A 15,184-nucleotide genomic window follows, 5' to 3' on the forward strand; every position below is an offset into this window, starting at 1 on the left:
GTAAACATACGCGTCAGACCGGTTTGTCCTTTTAGGCGATCTGTGACATCCAACATGACGTCTATGGAGATATTACGAATTTATAAGGAACCGAGTCGCGTTTTGTTGGGAGCTGTTCTTTTTTTTCTCTCTCCCTGAGTTCACAACTATGGTTCAAGCAAGCTCCTCCTTGCCCCTCCACTGAGTGAGACGGAGAGAGCATGAGGAGGAGCGCTTATTTCATATGCATTGCATATGGCCATGCTTTTGGCCATTCAATAAATATGGCTATTATTATTCAAAACAAGATAATAACTTTAATTGATAAAAGCTAAATCTGGGCACCACCCTTTAAAGGAAGGGACAAGATAGACAATTTATTGATTAAGTCTCATGAAATTACTGACTACAAATTTTGAACTCTGATTAGTAATTAAATTAATAACTATAACCAAAATTACCACATCAATAGCTAGTTGAAGGATATGGAGTTCTTGACAGTGTAGAGGTTGGCTAAATTCGGAAAGGGAAACTGTATTCTGACAGACAGTTATGAATAATGAAAGTAGGAGAGGTTACTGTAAGCAAGTGTCAGAAGGGTGATTCAATCACTATATCTCAATTACTCAAAAGCGTGTATTATCTACAAAGCCTTCAGCATTGACAAGTTAAATAAGACCACACGGTTAATGGTGAGCAGAGATATATGGAAGAAAAGAATAATAACAAATATGAATCGTTGTGGTAGAAAATAGGTGCAATGCCCTCATAAGGGTCAACAAAATTAACCTGTGCTTAAAATGTGAAACATTAAATATTTAAGATTGCATGAACCTTCTCTTTATTGGCTCTCTGTAAAATTCAGAATAGAATATGTTTCTCCCTGTTAACAAGGGAGTTTTTCTCTCCACAGTTGCCAAAGTGCTGCTCAATGTGGGAACTGTTCTCTATATTAAATAAGATTTTAAGGTCTTGACCTTCCAAGTAAAGTACCTTAAGATAATGTATATTATGATTTGGCGCTATACAAATAAAATTGAATTGAATTGAATGAATGGCTGGTGAAGCATCTGACTGCATGCATTTGTAGTTTCCACTGTTACTCCTTCCAGTTGCCAAGATACAAATGTGAGATAAGGTGTAACATATCAACAAGATTGTTGAACAACCAAGCAGAAATAAAGCTGTATATTCTTTTGAGACAGGCACAGGTTCAATAGGCTAAATGACTATTGCTTTGAATGTTTTATTACACTTTATCATTGTTTTCAAGTTTTAAATACCTTTTCGGAACATATGATTTATGAGTGGCAAAATGTGGTGTGTGTGTTTTCTGGCCTATCACAGACAGCCTCTAGGTGTCTCTGTAAATCAAATGCACCCTTTCTTTATTGAATCATCCTAAGAAGTTAATTGAATTTAGGCTGAATACGTTCAAGGAAAGCACATGATCATCATGTGGTTTTTTTGGCTTAACTCTCCTTTTATGTTCTTTAGTCACTAGAGCTCATATCAGTGTGAGTATTCTGTTTAGACTGAGCTTCATTGAGGCAGTTTAGAGAACGATGCATCCAGCTCACAAGCTCCTTTCAGTTCTCTTGTTGGTTGGTGCCTCCGAGTTTTGCTCTGCCGGACCACTCCATGCCCAGTGCAAAGTAGAATGGTATGGTATATTTCTTGTCTACATATGTGCTTAAAGATGAATAATATCTTTGTTGTGTTATACAAAATATTAGCTCTGCTTAATATAGCACAAGTCTGCACAAAATGACTGCATAGTGACACTATGAGCTATTTCAATTATTTATGAAATGTATACAAGAATAAACATTTTATCTTCAGTCTTCTTTTCTATTATTAAATTAAGTTTATTCAGTGCATTTAGATACTTATTTAGATGTAGATACTTTCTCTACCAGCTTCCTCAGTTTATATTTAGCACTAATGCCTATGTTGTCATAGCAAGCTTTGGCGAGTGTTCTGTTATGCATCATTCCATCAGTGTTGGTGATGCTCTGCTCAGGGACGGCCAATGGCATAGGCAACACCGATGGTTGCTTAAGCTGAAAAAATTCTTTGTGGGGACGCTGCAAGATTGGGGATGCCAGATACCCCGGAGATAAATTATTAAAGAATGTAGTATCAATAAGCTCAGCTAGTGATAAATTAAGAAAAACATATTTCCTACTTATTATAACTACATAAAAGTTATCTTGCACATTTATCCTAACAACTCCATTTCTAATGACATTCATCAATCTCTGTCTCTCTCTTTCTCAAACTTTCTCTCACTATGTACACAAGTGGAGGGGCTGCACTCATATGCACATGCAAAAATACAAAAAAACAACGCTCTTCAATGATTGTACTTTTTTCATGCAGGTACTTTGGAATACCATGTCAAGTGGTTAGTGAATCGCTTGTCTCGCAGATTAAGAAGTGGAGAACCATGGCAAGCTGTACTATGGGAGGACAGAGGTGTCTGTACAAGGTGTGTGTGCCTGCTTATCTGAAATCAACAATGTAAACCTGCACAGACTTTTTTGCCTGCCTGTGGTATGGCTCTATGGATTGGTCCATGTACTACATCGGCCCAGATTCAAATAGTTAAAAATATGTATGAAATGTATAGAGCCAAATCAAAATTTGGTGATGCTGATCTTGTTACCTTCCTCACAGTGGTAGATATGTATTATCATGGGCATACTCCAAAAGGTTTAGAGATGTAGAAGCCAGCTGGCAGTGGTTAGAGGAAAAAGTTATAGCAATTTTTTCTGTCCTCATTGGGGTATTGTCCTAAATGCAACTAAGAAATGATAATCCGTTGATCCTCTATTCATGAGAATTTGCTAAAGAACTTTGAAGATTTCTTAGTATTTCTGGTGTATCCCTCCCCTGATGCCCAGTTTAGATAAACCCTTTATTAACTGTTGGAGAGATACCCACTGTAATAATAATAACAATAATTGATTAATAATTGATGGACGCACTGTAGACTTTAATGACCTGAAAAAGCAATGCAAATTAAATGACTCTCCTTTCTTTCAACATATACAGATTCAAATCATTTTAAATAGGTTAATGTATATAAGGCTAACCAATACTAGATCTGTGGATAATAACTTGTTGAAAGTATTTGTGATGATGTTATAATATAGTTACATTTTATTTATAAAGTGCCAAATCATAATATACATTATCTCGAGGCATGCTACAATACAAGACCAAGACCTTAAAATCATATTTAATATATAGAAACCCAACAGTTCCCACAATGAGCAGCACTTTGGCAACTGTGGAGAGAAAAAACTCCCTGAATAACTGAAAGAAACCTTTAGCAGAACCAGACTCAGTGTGGGCAGCTATCTGCCTCCACTGGTTGGGGTAAAATTAAATTGTGTGTTAACATTCAAGTTTGCCCTATTGTAGGTTTACTGGGCAGTGAGGGTGTGGGAATTAATTCTCCAATGTTGCAATGGCTGATTGGACACATGATTTAATTCACACATTATTGATAGATTTTGTACATGCAGTCTTAAAATATAGTCCTATATTTTCTTCTCTTAAATGTAAATCAACCGATGATGGATGGTTTCCTACTCCAAACCCAAATTTAAATATGAGATGTAACAATACAAAACTGAAGTTTAAGATGAAATTATATTAATTTATGTACTCAAAGCAGCTTGTCGGTTTTGTAATATGAGTTATAATCATACTGTATTTAAAAAATGGACATAGCTTCTGGCTCCAAAATAATTGTTTAAAAGTCTAATACCCAAGAGAGCTGGCAGGAGCTGGCTCAAACTGGCTCCAAGAAATCTCTGGCTCCATAGACTGCCTTCAAAAAACACCAATTTATCCCATAGAAAATACATCAGAGAAATATTACCAAAGATGATTGTGGTCTCATTTGCCAGATGCCCTCCTTCTTATTAGAGATCTGGTGGTCCATCTGAAAATAACATTATAAGATATTAGAGTTTGAAAAGCTGTAGGTTCGGGGGCATGTCTATTTGATTGACCCACAGACTGTCGGATAATTGACAGATAGCAGCTGCGACAGGTCAGACTCAAGAGAGATTCACAGTAGGAAAACTGGAGCTTTAATTACATTGTGTTCACTCAGTTCTCAGACATATCCAGTTTGTTTGTTGAGTAAACCCTTGTTTTCTTAACGTTTTACAGACTTTATCTTTACATGTGCATGTTCACTATGTGTTCTGACCGGAGAAGAGGAAACTGTTAGAATGCTAATTACTGACCCAGTAAATGTGAATTACGATGCTAACCAAGTTAGCTATTTAGCTGATAGCTTTGCAGTGCTGGGCCTACCAGTTCTCTCAGGGTTGCTAACCTGTGTTAACCAGGTGTTAAAGTTAAGCTCCTCTGGTATTTAAATGTTTGTTTGTAACCAGGTTCAAATAATCCATATTCCTTTGTTATTAAAATGTCCCCTGATGTTTAATATCTGTTGTTATACATTATAACTTGTGTTTATATGTTTACCGTCACTTTAAGAGGTCGCTGATCTATGACGTCACTAGTGCGCCTTGCTTTCTGAGAGGAGGTGAAAGCATTCTTTGCTGCTCTTAGTAAAAGTATATGTTGTGTTCAAAAAACAATGAAACCGAGTTATATTTAGTTGTGTTAAGATAGTGAGCATGCAGTAGGTGTCAAGTCCATAGAGCGTTGTGAGTTCACTTTTATGAGCTGTAGGAGATATGTGTGATCCAGTGTTCTGTTGTGTGTTCATGACGGGTATGACGACCTGTGGATGAGTCTGCATATTACAAGATTTTCTTGTTTTCATTGTTATACAGGTATGTTCATATGATATGTTCATTTTAAATAAATAAATTGTAGACTGTCCTTTGCTCAGATTTAATGTGTGTTTAGCTGCATTTGATTTTTGTACATTTTAGTGTCGTTTAAAAGAATTTTACTTCTCTAAAAACTAAGGTGTGGTTTGCACCTTGCTTTCTGAGAGGAGGGGTATGACAGCTGCATATCACAAGATCTTCTTGTTTTCATTGTTATAAAGTTCTTGCCCTGCTTTCTGAGAGAAGAGACCAGCCTATATTAAAGAAGTAACCAGTCAACCACTGTGGCCTGGGTCTTTCATTGAGCACAATCAGACAACACAGAGTAAAGAGTTAACAGAGTTGGTGTGGTTTGTCAAATATGACAAACCACACCAATGTCTGTCACATAACGATGCACTGGTGCAAGCTGGGCTGCAGTACTCACATCAGTAGTTTAATTTTATTGATCTCCCTTTTTATCTCCTCTTCCATCACTTTATCTTTAACACTAATCAGGTCATTATATATTTCACAACTTACATAGAGCAATTTAAAAGGCCAATAGACCAAAGTCTATTGGTCCTGCATCTTGGCAGAGAATATCTGTGGCCAGAGGGAAGCAACATGAACTCCTTAGACAGTGGCTGACTAGCATCAGACAGGACTGAGCGAGCCTTCTTTAAGGTCTTGACTTTGCACATGCTAGTCAGGTCAGTCAAGGTTATGCTTGCAATCTTGCTGCACACTTTGACTACAGCCTGTAGGCTGTTCTTATTTTTTAGGCTGATGGACCCGTACCAGCAGAACAGTTAGAATGTGAGCACATTTTAGATATAACAGGAATAAAACATTTTCAAAAAAGTACTATCAATGTTAAACCTTCGGAGCCTCCGGAAAAAATGTATACGCTGATATGCTTTCTTGCACACAGCATCCACCTGGGGCTCAAAGGTCAGCTGATGGTCAATAAAGATGCCAAGATATGTATAACTGGGATACAACCTCAACTAACTAGTAGGATGGTCATTGTTTTCTGACTCAATAACCACCCTTAACATTGGGCCCTCTCGCAGTGAGAGGCTTTTCCCTCGACCCACCAACGGGGTCGCAGTTAAGGGGATCAAGGTCTCCCCTCATTTTTGGAGGTCTGGTTAAGTTCATGTTTGTGTTTTATAGTTGCAGTTCATGTTAAGAGTTTGTTTTGTGAGGGCACTGTAATGTTTCTGTTGAGTACTTAGGAACCAGGAGAACCACGACATGTTGAACTGGAACGTTGTTTATTGACACAGCTTTTTATATACACCGAACAACCAGCTTAACTCCTTGTGTGTGTGTGTGTGTGTTCCGCTGCCGACAGGTGGCGTAGTTTGACTGCCAAACATTCTAAAAAACTCTGAACATCACATTGCCCCTTTTTTTTGTTTTTTTTGTTTTTAACAACTACCAAACATTATGTTTTCACATTTTAACACAATGCTAACTGCTGAATTTTAAACCAACATTCTGTTGTAATTTCAAATAATTCTAACTGTACTGAACATTGTACTTATTCAGAAATATAGCTGATGTGTACAATTAAACACTTTGCCTTTACACTTTCAGCCAACACATATTACTGCAACTCACAAATGAAATACATACTAAAAGATGCATTGCAAACAATGTCTTTTTAAAAAAATGAAAATTACATCTTTTAATTGTGACCAAAACAGTCTCTTATAAGTTCATAACAGTCCATAAACTATGGAGGTAAGTAGGAGCAAATCTTATCTGCCTCAAAGGGTACCTATGTGGTGGGGTGACAGTAGAGGCATCACTGTTATCACGAATAGTATTGTCACCAGGATCTTGCGTGATGTCCAACAGCTCCGGGGCTATCTTTTTGAAGAAGGAGGCGTTCCTGACGATGTAGTGTCCATTTCTGGCTGCTGTAACCATAGAACCTTTGACTTTGGTCACAGAGTATGGCTTGGCATTGTACGGTGAGTTGAGCTTGTTGTGCTTGGGCTGACGATGAAGCACAGTGTCACCTGGAGTGAGAGTATGTGGTACAGCATGACGATGGGACTCTGCATGTGATTTCATCTTGGCTTTAGCCCTGTTATCTTTTGCTCTCACTTCAGAGTCTGAATTATTCCTTGCTGAGTAAGCATATGAGGGAATCTTCGTGTACACCTTGTGCTGGAACAATAGTTTAGCAGGGGAGCTTTCTGTTGTGCTGTGAGGTGTAGATCGGTATTCGTGTAAGAAGATGTTCAGTTGTTGTTTCCAGGGAATTCCTTGTGTTTCGGCTACACGTATAGCTTTGCCCAGTGTACGCATGAATCTTTCAGCTGTAGCATTGGCTTGCGGCCAAAGAGGTGTGATCCGGCGGTGGTGGAATCCTAGATAGTCCGCAAACTGAGAGAATTGATCACTGTTGAATGGTGGACCATTATCAGTTTTTACAACTCTGGGAATCCCAAACATGGAGAAAGCCTTGTCCACCACAGGAATAACTGTGTTTGCTGAGGTTGACCTTACACTCTCAACAACTGGGTAACGTGTATAATCATCCACTATGACAAACAGATACTCTCCAGTTGGAAGTGGTCCATAAAAGTCTACACTGACACTATGCCAGGGAGCTTCTGATAGAACAGACATTTTCAGTGTTTCAGTGTGTGTAACTGGTGTGTTTGCTTGACATGCTAGACAGTTGCGTACCGCTGCTTCTGCTTTGCGATCGATATCTGGAAACCAGACTTTGGTCCTGAGCAGGGCTTTAGTTTTGACAATGCCCTGGTGTCCCTCATGAGCTAGCTGGAGCACTCTGTCTTGTAGAACAAAGGGAATCACGATTCTAGTGCCACGCAGTATGATGTGGGCACTGACCTCTTGAAGGAGTGAGTCTTTAAGTGTCTCTGCTTTGATTTTCATGAGGGTCATGGCTTTGGGTGTTGCATGACTAGCAATGAAGTTCACATATTCCTCTGCTACTTTTGCTGCACGTGCGCTGTCACTTATCTGGGCAGGGATGGGGTGACAAAACATGTAGTCAGCTGGATTTTCAGCTCCCTTTCTATATTCCACTTTGAAATCATAGGGCTGATGTCTTAGTCCCCATCTTTCAATCCTGGCTGGTGGTTTTGACTTAGGATTATTCCATATGATTTCCAATGCTTTGTGATCAGTCACTAGAGTTAAAGGATGGCCATAGATGTAAAGGTGGAAGTGCTCACAGCCCCACACAATAGCCAACGCTTCCTTTTCTGTCTGTGAGTATCGTCTCTCCACATCGCTGAGAGACCGACTAGCATACGCTACTATGTGTTTCACCCCTTTTTCATCTTTTTGGCAGAGGATGGCACCCAGTCCAACCGGGCTAGCATCCACAATCAGTTCAGTCTCTCTGCCTGGGTAAAAATATGACATTGTTGTGTCACCGGTCAGATTGTCTTTCAGTGCCTGCAAAGCAGTTTGTTGTTCTGGTCCCCATTCCCAGGGTGTATCTGTTCTTGTGAGCTTGCGCAGCAGTTCAGAGATGGAGGAGAAGTCTTTGATGAATCTGGAACAGTAATTGGCCATGCCCAGCAGACTCTTGATTTCACCTGGAGTTTGTGGATCAGTAGCGTGCTGAACTGCAGCAACTTTCTTGGGATCTGCTGAGATGCCCTGTGCAGAAAAGATGAAACCAAAGAACTCAAGCCTAGATTTGTTGAATTCACATTTTTCTCGATTGAGTGTGAGACCGCTCTCCTTCAGTCTTTGGAACAGTGCTCAGAGGTTGTTGTCATGTTCAGTCTGAGAGGCACCATATACAATAATGTCATCACTGAGGTTCTTCACACCCGAAAGACCTTGCAGTGTTTGGCATATGGCATTTTGAAACACCTCAGCGGCAGAAGATATGCCAAAACTTAGTCTCTTGTACGGCCTCAGTCCAAGGTGAGTGGTGAATGTTGTGATGTACCTGCTGTCCGGGTGCAGCTCCAGTTGGTGATATCCAGCTCTCAGATGCAGTTTGGAAAAAACTGTTGCTCCATTTAGCTCATGTATGACATCATCCATGGTGGGAGTTATGTGGCGTTCCCTTTCAATGGCCGTGTTATCTTGGCGCATGTCGACGCAGATCCTGACTTTATTAGGGTCTTTAGGTTTGGGAGGTGTAACGATAGGTGAAACCCATGGTGTCGGGCCTGTGACCTTTTCGATGATGTCATCTGCCTCTTACTTTCGAAGCTCATCCTTGACCTTCTGGCGGATGTGGAATGGTACACGTCGATGTGGTTGGCATGTAGATTTGACATCCGGATCTATGTGAAGTTTTACCTGAAAGTCTTTCAGCTTTCCAATTCCTTGGAATTGCTCTGGAGTACTTTCCACTAGCTCTTCTGCTACTGTGCAATACTGTGGTGTGGATGATACTGCAGTGATCACCTTAATCAGTCCTAGTGCTTTGGACATCTTGTAGATGAGAACATTAAATCCATCACCTTTAATCACAAAGAACGTGCACATTGTCTTCTTGTGTCCCTTTTCCACACTGCACCTGAAAGCACCACTGACAGGCAAAGGAACATTGGAGCGGAAAGGGTATATTTTGGTCTTGGGGAGTCGTGGACGTGGCATCAGTTTCTCAAAACTTGCTTCACTGACACAATTTGCTGAGGCCCCCGAATCGATTAAAACTAGCATGCTACTGCTGTTTAGCTTGATGTTTGTCTGTGGTAACTCTGAGATCTTGTCAGCGTCAATGGCAAACACATATGCATCATCACTGCTGGAAGAATTGTGCTCTGCATTCTCGACTAGTGCAGTCTTTGTTATTTGATGGACCTTCTTAGGATACTGTTTAACTTTGTTTTGTGGTTGCTTTGTGTTAATGTCTCTGGGTTTTGAGCGGCACTGGCTTGCAAAGTGATTCAGTTTGCCACAAGCTCTGCATTGTTTATCTTTGGCATGACACTCTCCATCATGAGGGTATTTACCTCCACAGTTCCTGCAGCGGTTCTCTGAACGTTGCTTATCTGACCATCTGCTGTGACTTGGGTTTTTCTCCACAGTCTTTCGATCCAGCATGTTGACTGAAACGGATGTGCCCTTTTCTATGCCAGATGCTTGCATTTCAGACAGTTCAAGTGTTCGCCCATGGTCAAGAAGCTCTTCTAAGGTTAGCTCGGGCTCCCTCAGTGCTTTTCTGCGTAGCCTGGATGATGCACAGCTTTGTATTATTTGAGTTTTGATCTCTGCATTAATATCTGCAAACTCACAGTTCTTGGCTAACATTCTTAGCCTGGTGTGATAACTGTCCAAAATTTTCTCCTGGTTCCTGCACAGTCTTTCTGAAGACGTATACTTGATATTGCACATTTTTCTTGGGAGAGAAATATCCAGATAGCTTCTGCTTAGTGTCTGCATATTTGTCACCTTCAGCTGCCAGTGTTTTCGTAGATATCATGCACTTGTTCTCCTGCTAAGTGCAACAATAATGCTTTAAGTCTAGCATCTCCAGTAATGTTCATTGCAGTGGTGTAATTCTTGAACCTTTGCAGCCATTTATTCCAGCGAGGTCCAACAGAGCCGAGATCAGTTTCAGTATCAAAAGGTGGGAGAGAAGCGGTGTTTACTGCCATGCTTGCCGAGATGCGCTGACACAACCACGTTTCTTAAGTTAGCTTAGCCCACTTAGCTTGCTTCTACTCGTTCGTTTTTCACTCTTTTCTCCTCAGATAAAAAAACAGCGGTGTCCGTGTTGCGTATTTTCCTTTACTCCTCGTCGCCATTGTAATGTTTCTGTTGATTAGTTAGGAACCAGGAGAACCAAAACATGTTGAACTGGAACGTTGTTTATTGACACAGCTTTTTATATACACTGAACAACCAGCTTAACTCCTTGTGTGTGTGTGTGTTCTGCTACCGACAGGTGGCGTAGTTTGACTGCCAAACATTCTAAAAAACTCTGAACATCACAGGCACCAGTTTGCTAGTTTCAAGGAGTATACATGATATGGTCACATAATCTGAAATGTGCTTCCTTAAATGTGAATGGCCTGAGTTTATCCTGTAAAGAGAAATATGGTACTTGCTAAAATGAAAAAGGATAAGGTGCAAATCATATTTCTCCAAGAGACTCATATGTCCAAAAAAGAACTTGAGAAGCTGAAAAAATATGGGTATTTATACTCTTTTTTTCATGTGAAAACAGCCAGAAAAGAGGTGTGGCTACTCTGATTTTGAACAGTCTTAATTTTGAATTAGTTATGGAAAAGAATGATAAGCAGGGTAGATATATAATTATCAAAGGAACAATTGATAACATCCTTGTCACATTTTCTAAAATATACGGCCCTCCAGAGAGCAACAGAAAAAGACTATACCCACTACTCAGCTACTCACTGGGTTCACTCCAGAATAGAATTCTTCTTGATGATCCTTACAGATAGACACAGGGTGAAGGAATGTTCCATAGGGACAGCATATATATCAGACCACAATGTAATTTTTTTAACTATCCATCTGAATGACAGACAGAAGAGTACACTATGGAGACTAAATATCAGTATTAAGAGATTAAGGAAGAAATTAATGAATGTATAAAGGATAATATGACTGGTCAAGTGGATCCAACCATTATATGGTTAAAGCAATAATGAGAGGGAAATTAATTTCAAGAACAGCATATTTAAAAAATTTGAAGATGTCAAAATATGATGAATTAGAGAAAACTCTGAGAAAATTAGAGAAGCAACAACCGAAAGATGAGGACAAAGTGTTGAAAAATCTGATTAAAGAATTAAAAGATCAAATAAATAATATTCTGAAGGATGAATTATATGTATATATACAGGAAGATATTAAAAAATGGTCCACACTGGGGTTGGACTTTAGTTCAAGGATTGAGGCAGTGAAAATGAACGTGCTGCCAAAGTTGCTGTACCTTTTTTTATCTTTATCTGTCAGAATCCCAGATTCACAGTTTTCAATGTGGGGTAAACAGTTATCAAGGTTTATTTGGACTGGAGCAAGACTAAGGGTAAGATTTAAAAGGCTCCAAATTGACAAAGACCATGGAGGCCTTGCAGTACCAAATCTAAGGGAATATTATGCTACCCAGATGAGATACTTTGTCTACTGGTGTTCTAGCACCAAGCTAGGTGGAAGCACATTGAACTAAATTTGGTTAATTTTCCACCTCAAACTAATTAGGTGGGAAAGAACACACAGACCAAAGGGGAGAAAATGTAATATTGGAGGATGCATTTAAAAATTAAAAATAGTTAAAAAATATAAACTAGAAGGCGACAGTAAACCTGTAACTCAAACATCACAGTTTAGACCCGGAGAAACTGACATCACATTTGCAAGGTGGAGAGAAAAGGGGATTACAGCGATGTGAAAACTCTTAGAGGGGAAAACTTTCCAAACTTTTAAAAAACTCAAAAGAGAATTTCTATGAGACAGATATCAAAAAAGGGACTTTCTGCAGAAGGAAACAAAGTGATTCAAGTGTTCACTAATGCATATAAACATACACCTGTAAAGACTCTCTCTAAGCTGTCTAGAGGTCTACAAAAACGAAATTGGAAGAAACTCATTATATGTGAAGTTGAAATGGGAGCTAGAACTGAACATTAAAAAGAAGAAGATTTACTGTCACAGTGATTGGCATTCTATGTGTAGAACTCAACAAACCTCCACCAGTTCTAAAAGATGGAGTTTGGGTGGAAGAATTTAATTCGCTTCTTCATCACACCACACATGAAAAATACACAATTAGTTGAACAGCAGCATTGTGTGCAGACTAGTGCCAATCACGCACATGTTTTTTGGGCATGTGTAAAATTGCAGGGATTCTGGGACAGAGTGGTACAGACTCTAGAAGAGATTTTTTTCCTACAGGATACCCAGGGACCCCCAGACCATGTACCTAGGTTTGACTCCAGACGGTACTATTCAAAAGAAGGACTTGCATCTTTTTAAAATACTGATCTTGGTATGTAAAAAGGCCATAACAAGAAACTGGCTGAAAACTGACCCTTTAAGTCCAGCACAACGGCTGGATATTGTTGAGGAGATTTACTCAATATAAAGACTGATGAAACATTTAATTCAATTACTAAGTAGACCTAATGGACAGTGATAAAAGCTGCAACGAGAGTGGTGTGCCCAACCTTCATCCCATAATTTTTACAAATGTATTTTATTTTATTCTATTTTCTACTCTAGTTTATTTTTCACCTTTCCCAGTTGCCATTTTGGATACTTGTATTGTTGTGCAGTGGATTTTGTTTATGTTTAAAAATGCAAAATAAATAAAAATTTCAAAGACGGCAGTCATAAGAAAAAGGTCAAGCAGCAGAAATTAGGGACAACGAAGCTACAGACCGGCAGAGGACGAAAACGACTCTCCACTCATCAGGATGACCGCCAACACATTTGAATGTCACTCAACAACCGTAGGATGACATCAAGTGACCTCCAAAAAGAATTGCAAACGGCAGCTGGGGTGAAGTGCACAGCGAGGACAGTTAGAAACAGGCTCCTAGGGGCAGGGCTGAAGTCATGCAAAGCTAGAAAAAAGCCCTTCATCAACGAGAAGCAAAGAAGAGCCAGGCTGAGGTTTGCAAAAGACCATAAGGATTGCACCATGGAGGACTGGAGTAAGGTCATCTTCTCTGATGAGTCCAATTTTCAGCTTTGCCCAACTCCTGGTCCACTAATGGTTAGACAGAGACCTGGAGAGGCCTACAAGTCAAAGTGTCTCGCACCTACTGTGAAATTTAGTGGAGGATCGGTGATGATCTGGGGTTGCTTCAGCAAGGCTGGAATTTGCTTCAGCAAGGCTGGAATTTGTGAAGGACACATGAATCAAGCCAAGTACAAAGTTGTCCTGGAAGAAAACTTGCTTCCTTCTGCTCTGACAATGTTCCCCAACTCTGATGAGTGTTTTTTTCCAGCAGCACTATGCTCCATGCCACACAGCCAGGTCAGTGAAGGTGTGGATGAAGGACCATCAGTCCTGGTCATGGCCAGCCCAATCTCCAGACCTGAATCCCATTGAAAACCTCTGGAATGTGATCAAGAGGAAGTTGGATGACCACAAGCCATCAAACAAAGCCGAGCTGCTTGAATTTTTGCACCAGGAGCAGCATAAAGTCACCCAATAGCAATGTGAAAGACTGGTGGAGAGCATGCCAATACACATGAGTGCTGTGATTGTAAATCAAAGTTCTTGATTTCTGAAATATTGATTTCTGAAGTTAACACATTAGTATTGTGTTGTTTAAAAATTAATCTGAACTTCTTTTCTTTGCATTATTCGAGATCATATTTTGACCAGTTTTTTTTCTGAAAAAAAAAGCTCTAAAATACTATATTTTTATTTGAAATTTGGGAGAAATGTTGTCAGTAGTTTATAGAATAAAACAAACATTTTCATTTTACTTAAACCAATAACAAAAAATAGCAAAACCAGAGAAACTTGATGATTTTAAAGTGGTTTCTTAATTGTTTCCAGAGCTGTATAAGACCAGGGCTGTGGGCAATTTCTAACCTCTGTGCTAAATTATGAGGCTGGATACAATTAAAAAATATTTCCACATGCCGATGACTCTATGGAGATGGAGTGACAATGGACAAAAGATTTTTCCTTTCTTTAACTCCCTTGAAAATTCTAACAACTTTGTCCCTGTTAAGCTCTATGCTATCCTGCCCATCAGTTAAGATCATTAGAGAGGTCAATATCAGATTTGCCATGGAAGGAAATTACACCCTTGTTGGACTTTAACCCCATCATTGACTCAACACCATAGAATAGAATAGAATAGAATGCCTTTTATGTCATCACAAAATGAAGCATGGCGAAATTACATTAGCTACCACATTGGAAAGGTGCATTTAGTAAAAAAATAAAAATAAAATATAACAATAAAATAAGCAGGACGTTAAAGGACTTTAAAAACTATACAAAATAGTGCAAAGAGAGGTGCAAGAGGAGGTAGTTGTGGTTGATTGTAGTGCAAAGTAGGCAGTTATGAGGTTACAAAGTTACAGAGTTGCAGAGTAGGTAGTTACTGTTGGAGTGTATAGGAGTTATTTTATTGAGTTCAGTGTTCTGACAGCCCATGGATAGAAGCTGTTTCTCAGTCTATTAGTTCTGCATTTAAATGACCTGAGCCGCTTCCCAGAGGGCATCAGGTTAAACAGTCCATGGCCAGGGTGGAAAGTGTTTTTGGAGATTCTCTTAGCTCTGCTGAAGCAGCGGGAGCTGGCAATGTCTTCTAGGGGGGGCAGGGGGGAGCCAGTGATCCTCTCTGCGGCCCTGGTAATCCTTTGCAGAGCCCTCCTGTCTGCAGCCGAGCAGGCGATGAACCACACTGTGGCACAGTACATCAACAACGGCTTTATGGTGGACCAGT

General features: G+C 39.7%; 1 protein-coding gene across 2 annotated transcripts in view; it reads left to right on the forward strand.

Moving 5' to 3' along the window:
* The first annotated feature begins 1,507 nt into the window (after positions 1 to 1,507).
* LOC138405301 (uncharacterized) overlaps positions 1,508 to 15,184 on the forward strand; it is a 44,066-nt gene continuing 30,389 nt past the window's right edge. For both annotated transcript variants that reach the window (XM_069512929.1, XM_069512928.1), the window contains exons 1-2: positions 1,508 to 1,642; positions 2,362 to 2,470. In XM_069512929.1, the coding sequence (XP_069369030.1) occupies positions 1,545 to 1,642; positions 2,362 to 2,470 (207 nt within the window). In that variant the 5' untranslated portion in view covers positions 1,508 to 1,544. The remainder of the gene's footprint in view (positions 1,643 to 2,361; positions 2,471 to 15,184) is intronic.

Source organism: Paralichthys olivaceus, chromosome 17 (assembly GCF_024713975.1).
Source record: "Paralichthys olivaceus isolate ysfri-2021 chromosome 17, ASM2471397v2, whole genome shotgun sequence".
In the NCBI taxonomy this organism is placed as follows: domain Eukaryota; kingdom Metazoa; phylum Chordata; class Actinopteri; order Pleuronectiformes; family Paralichthyidae; genus Paralichthys; species Paralichthys olivaceus.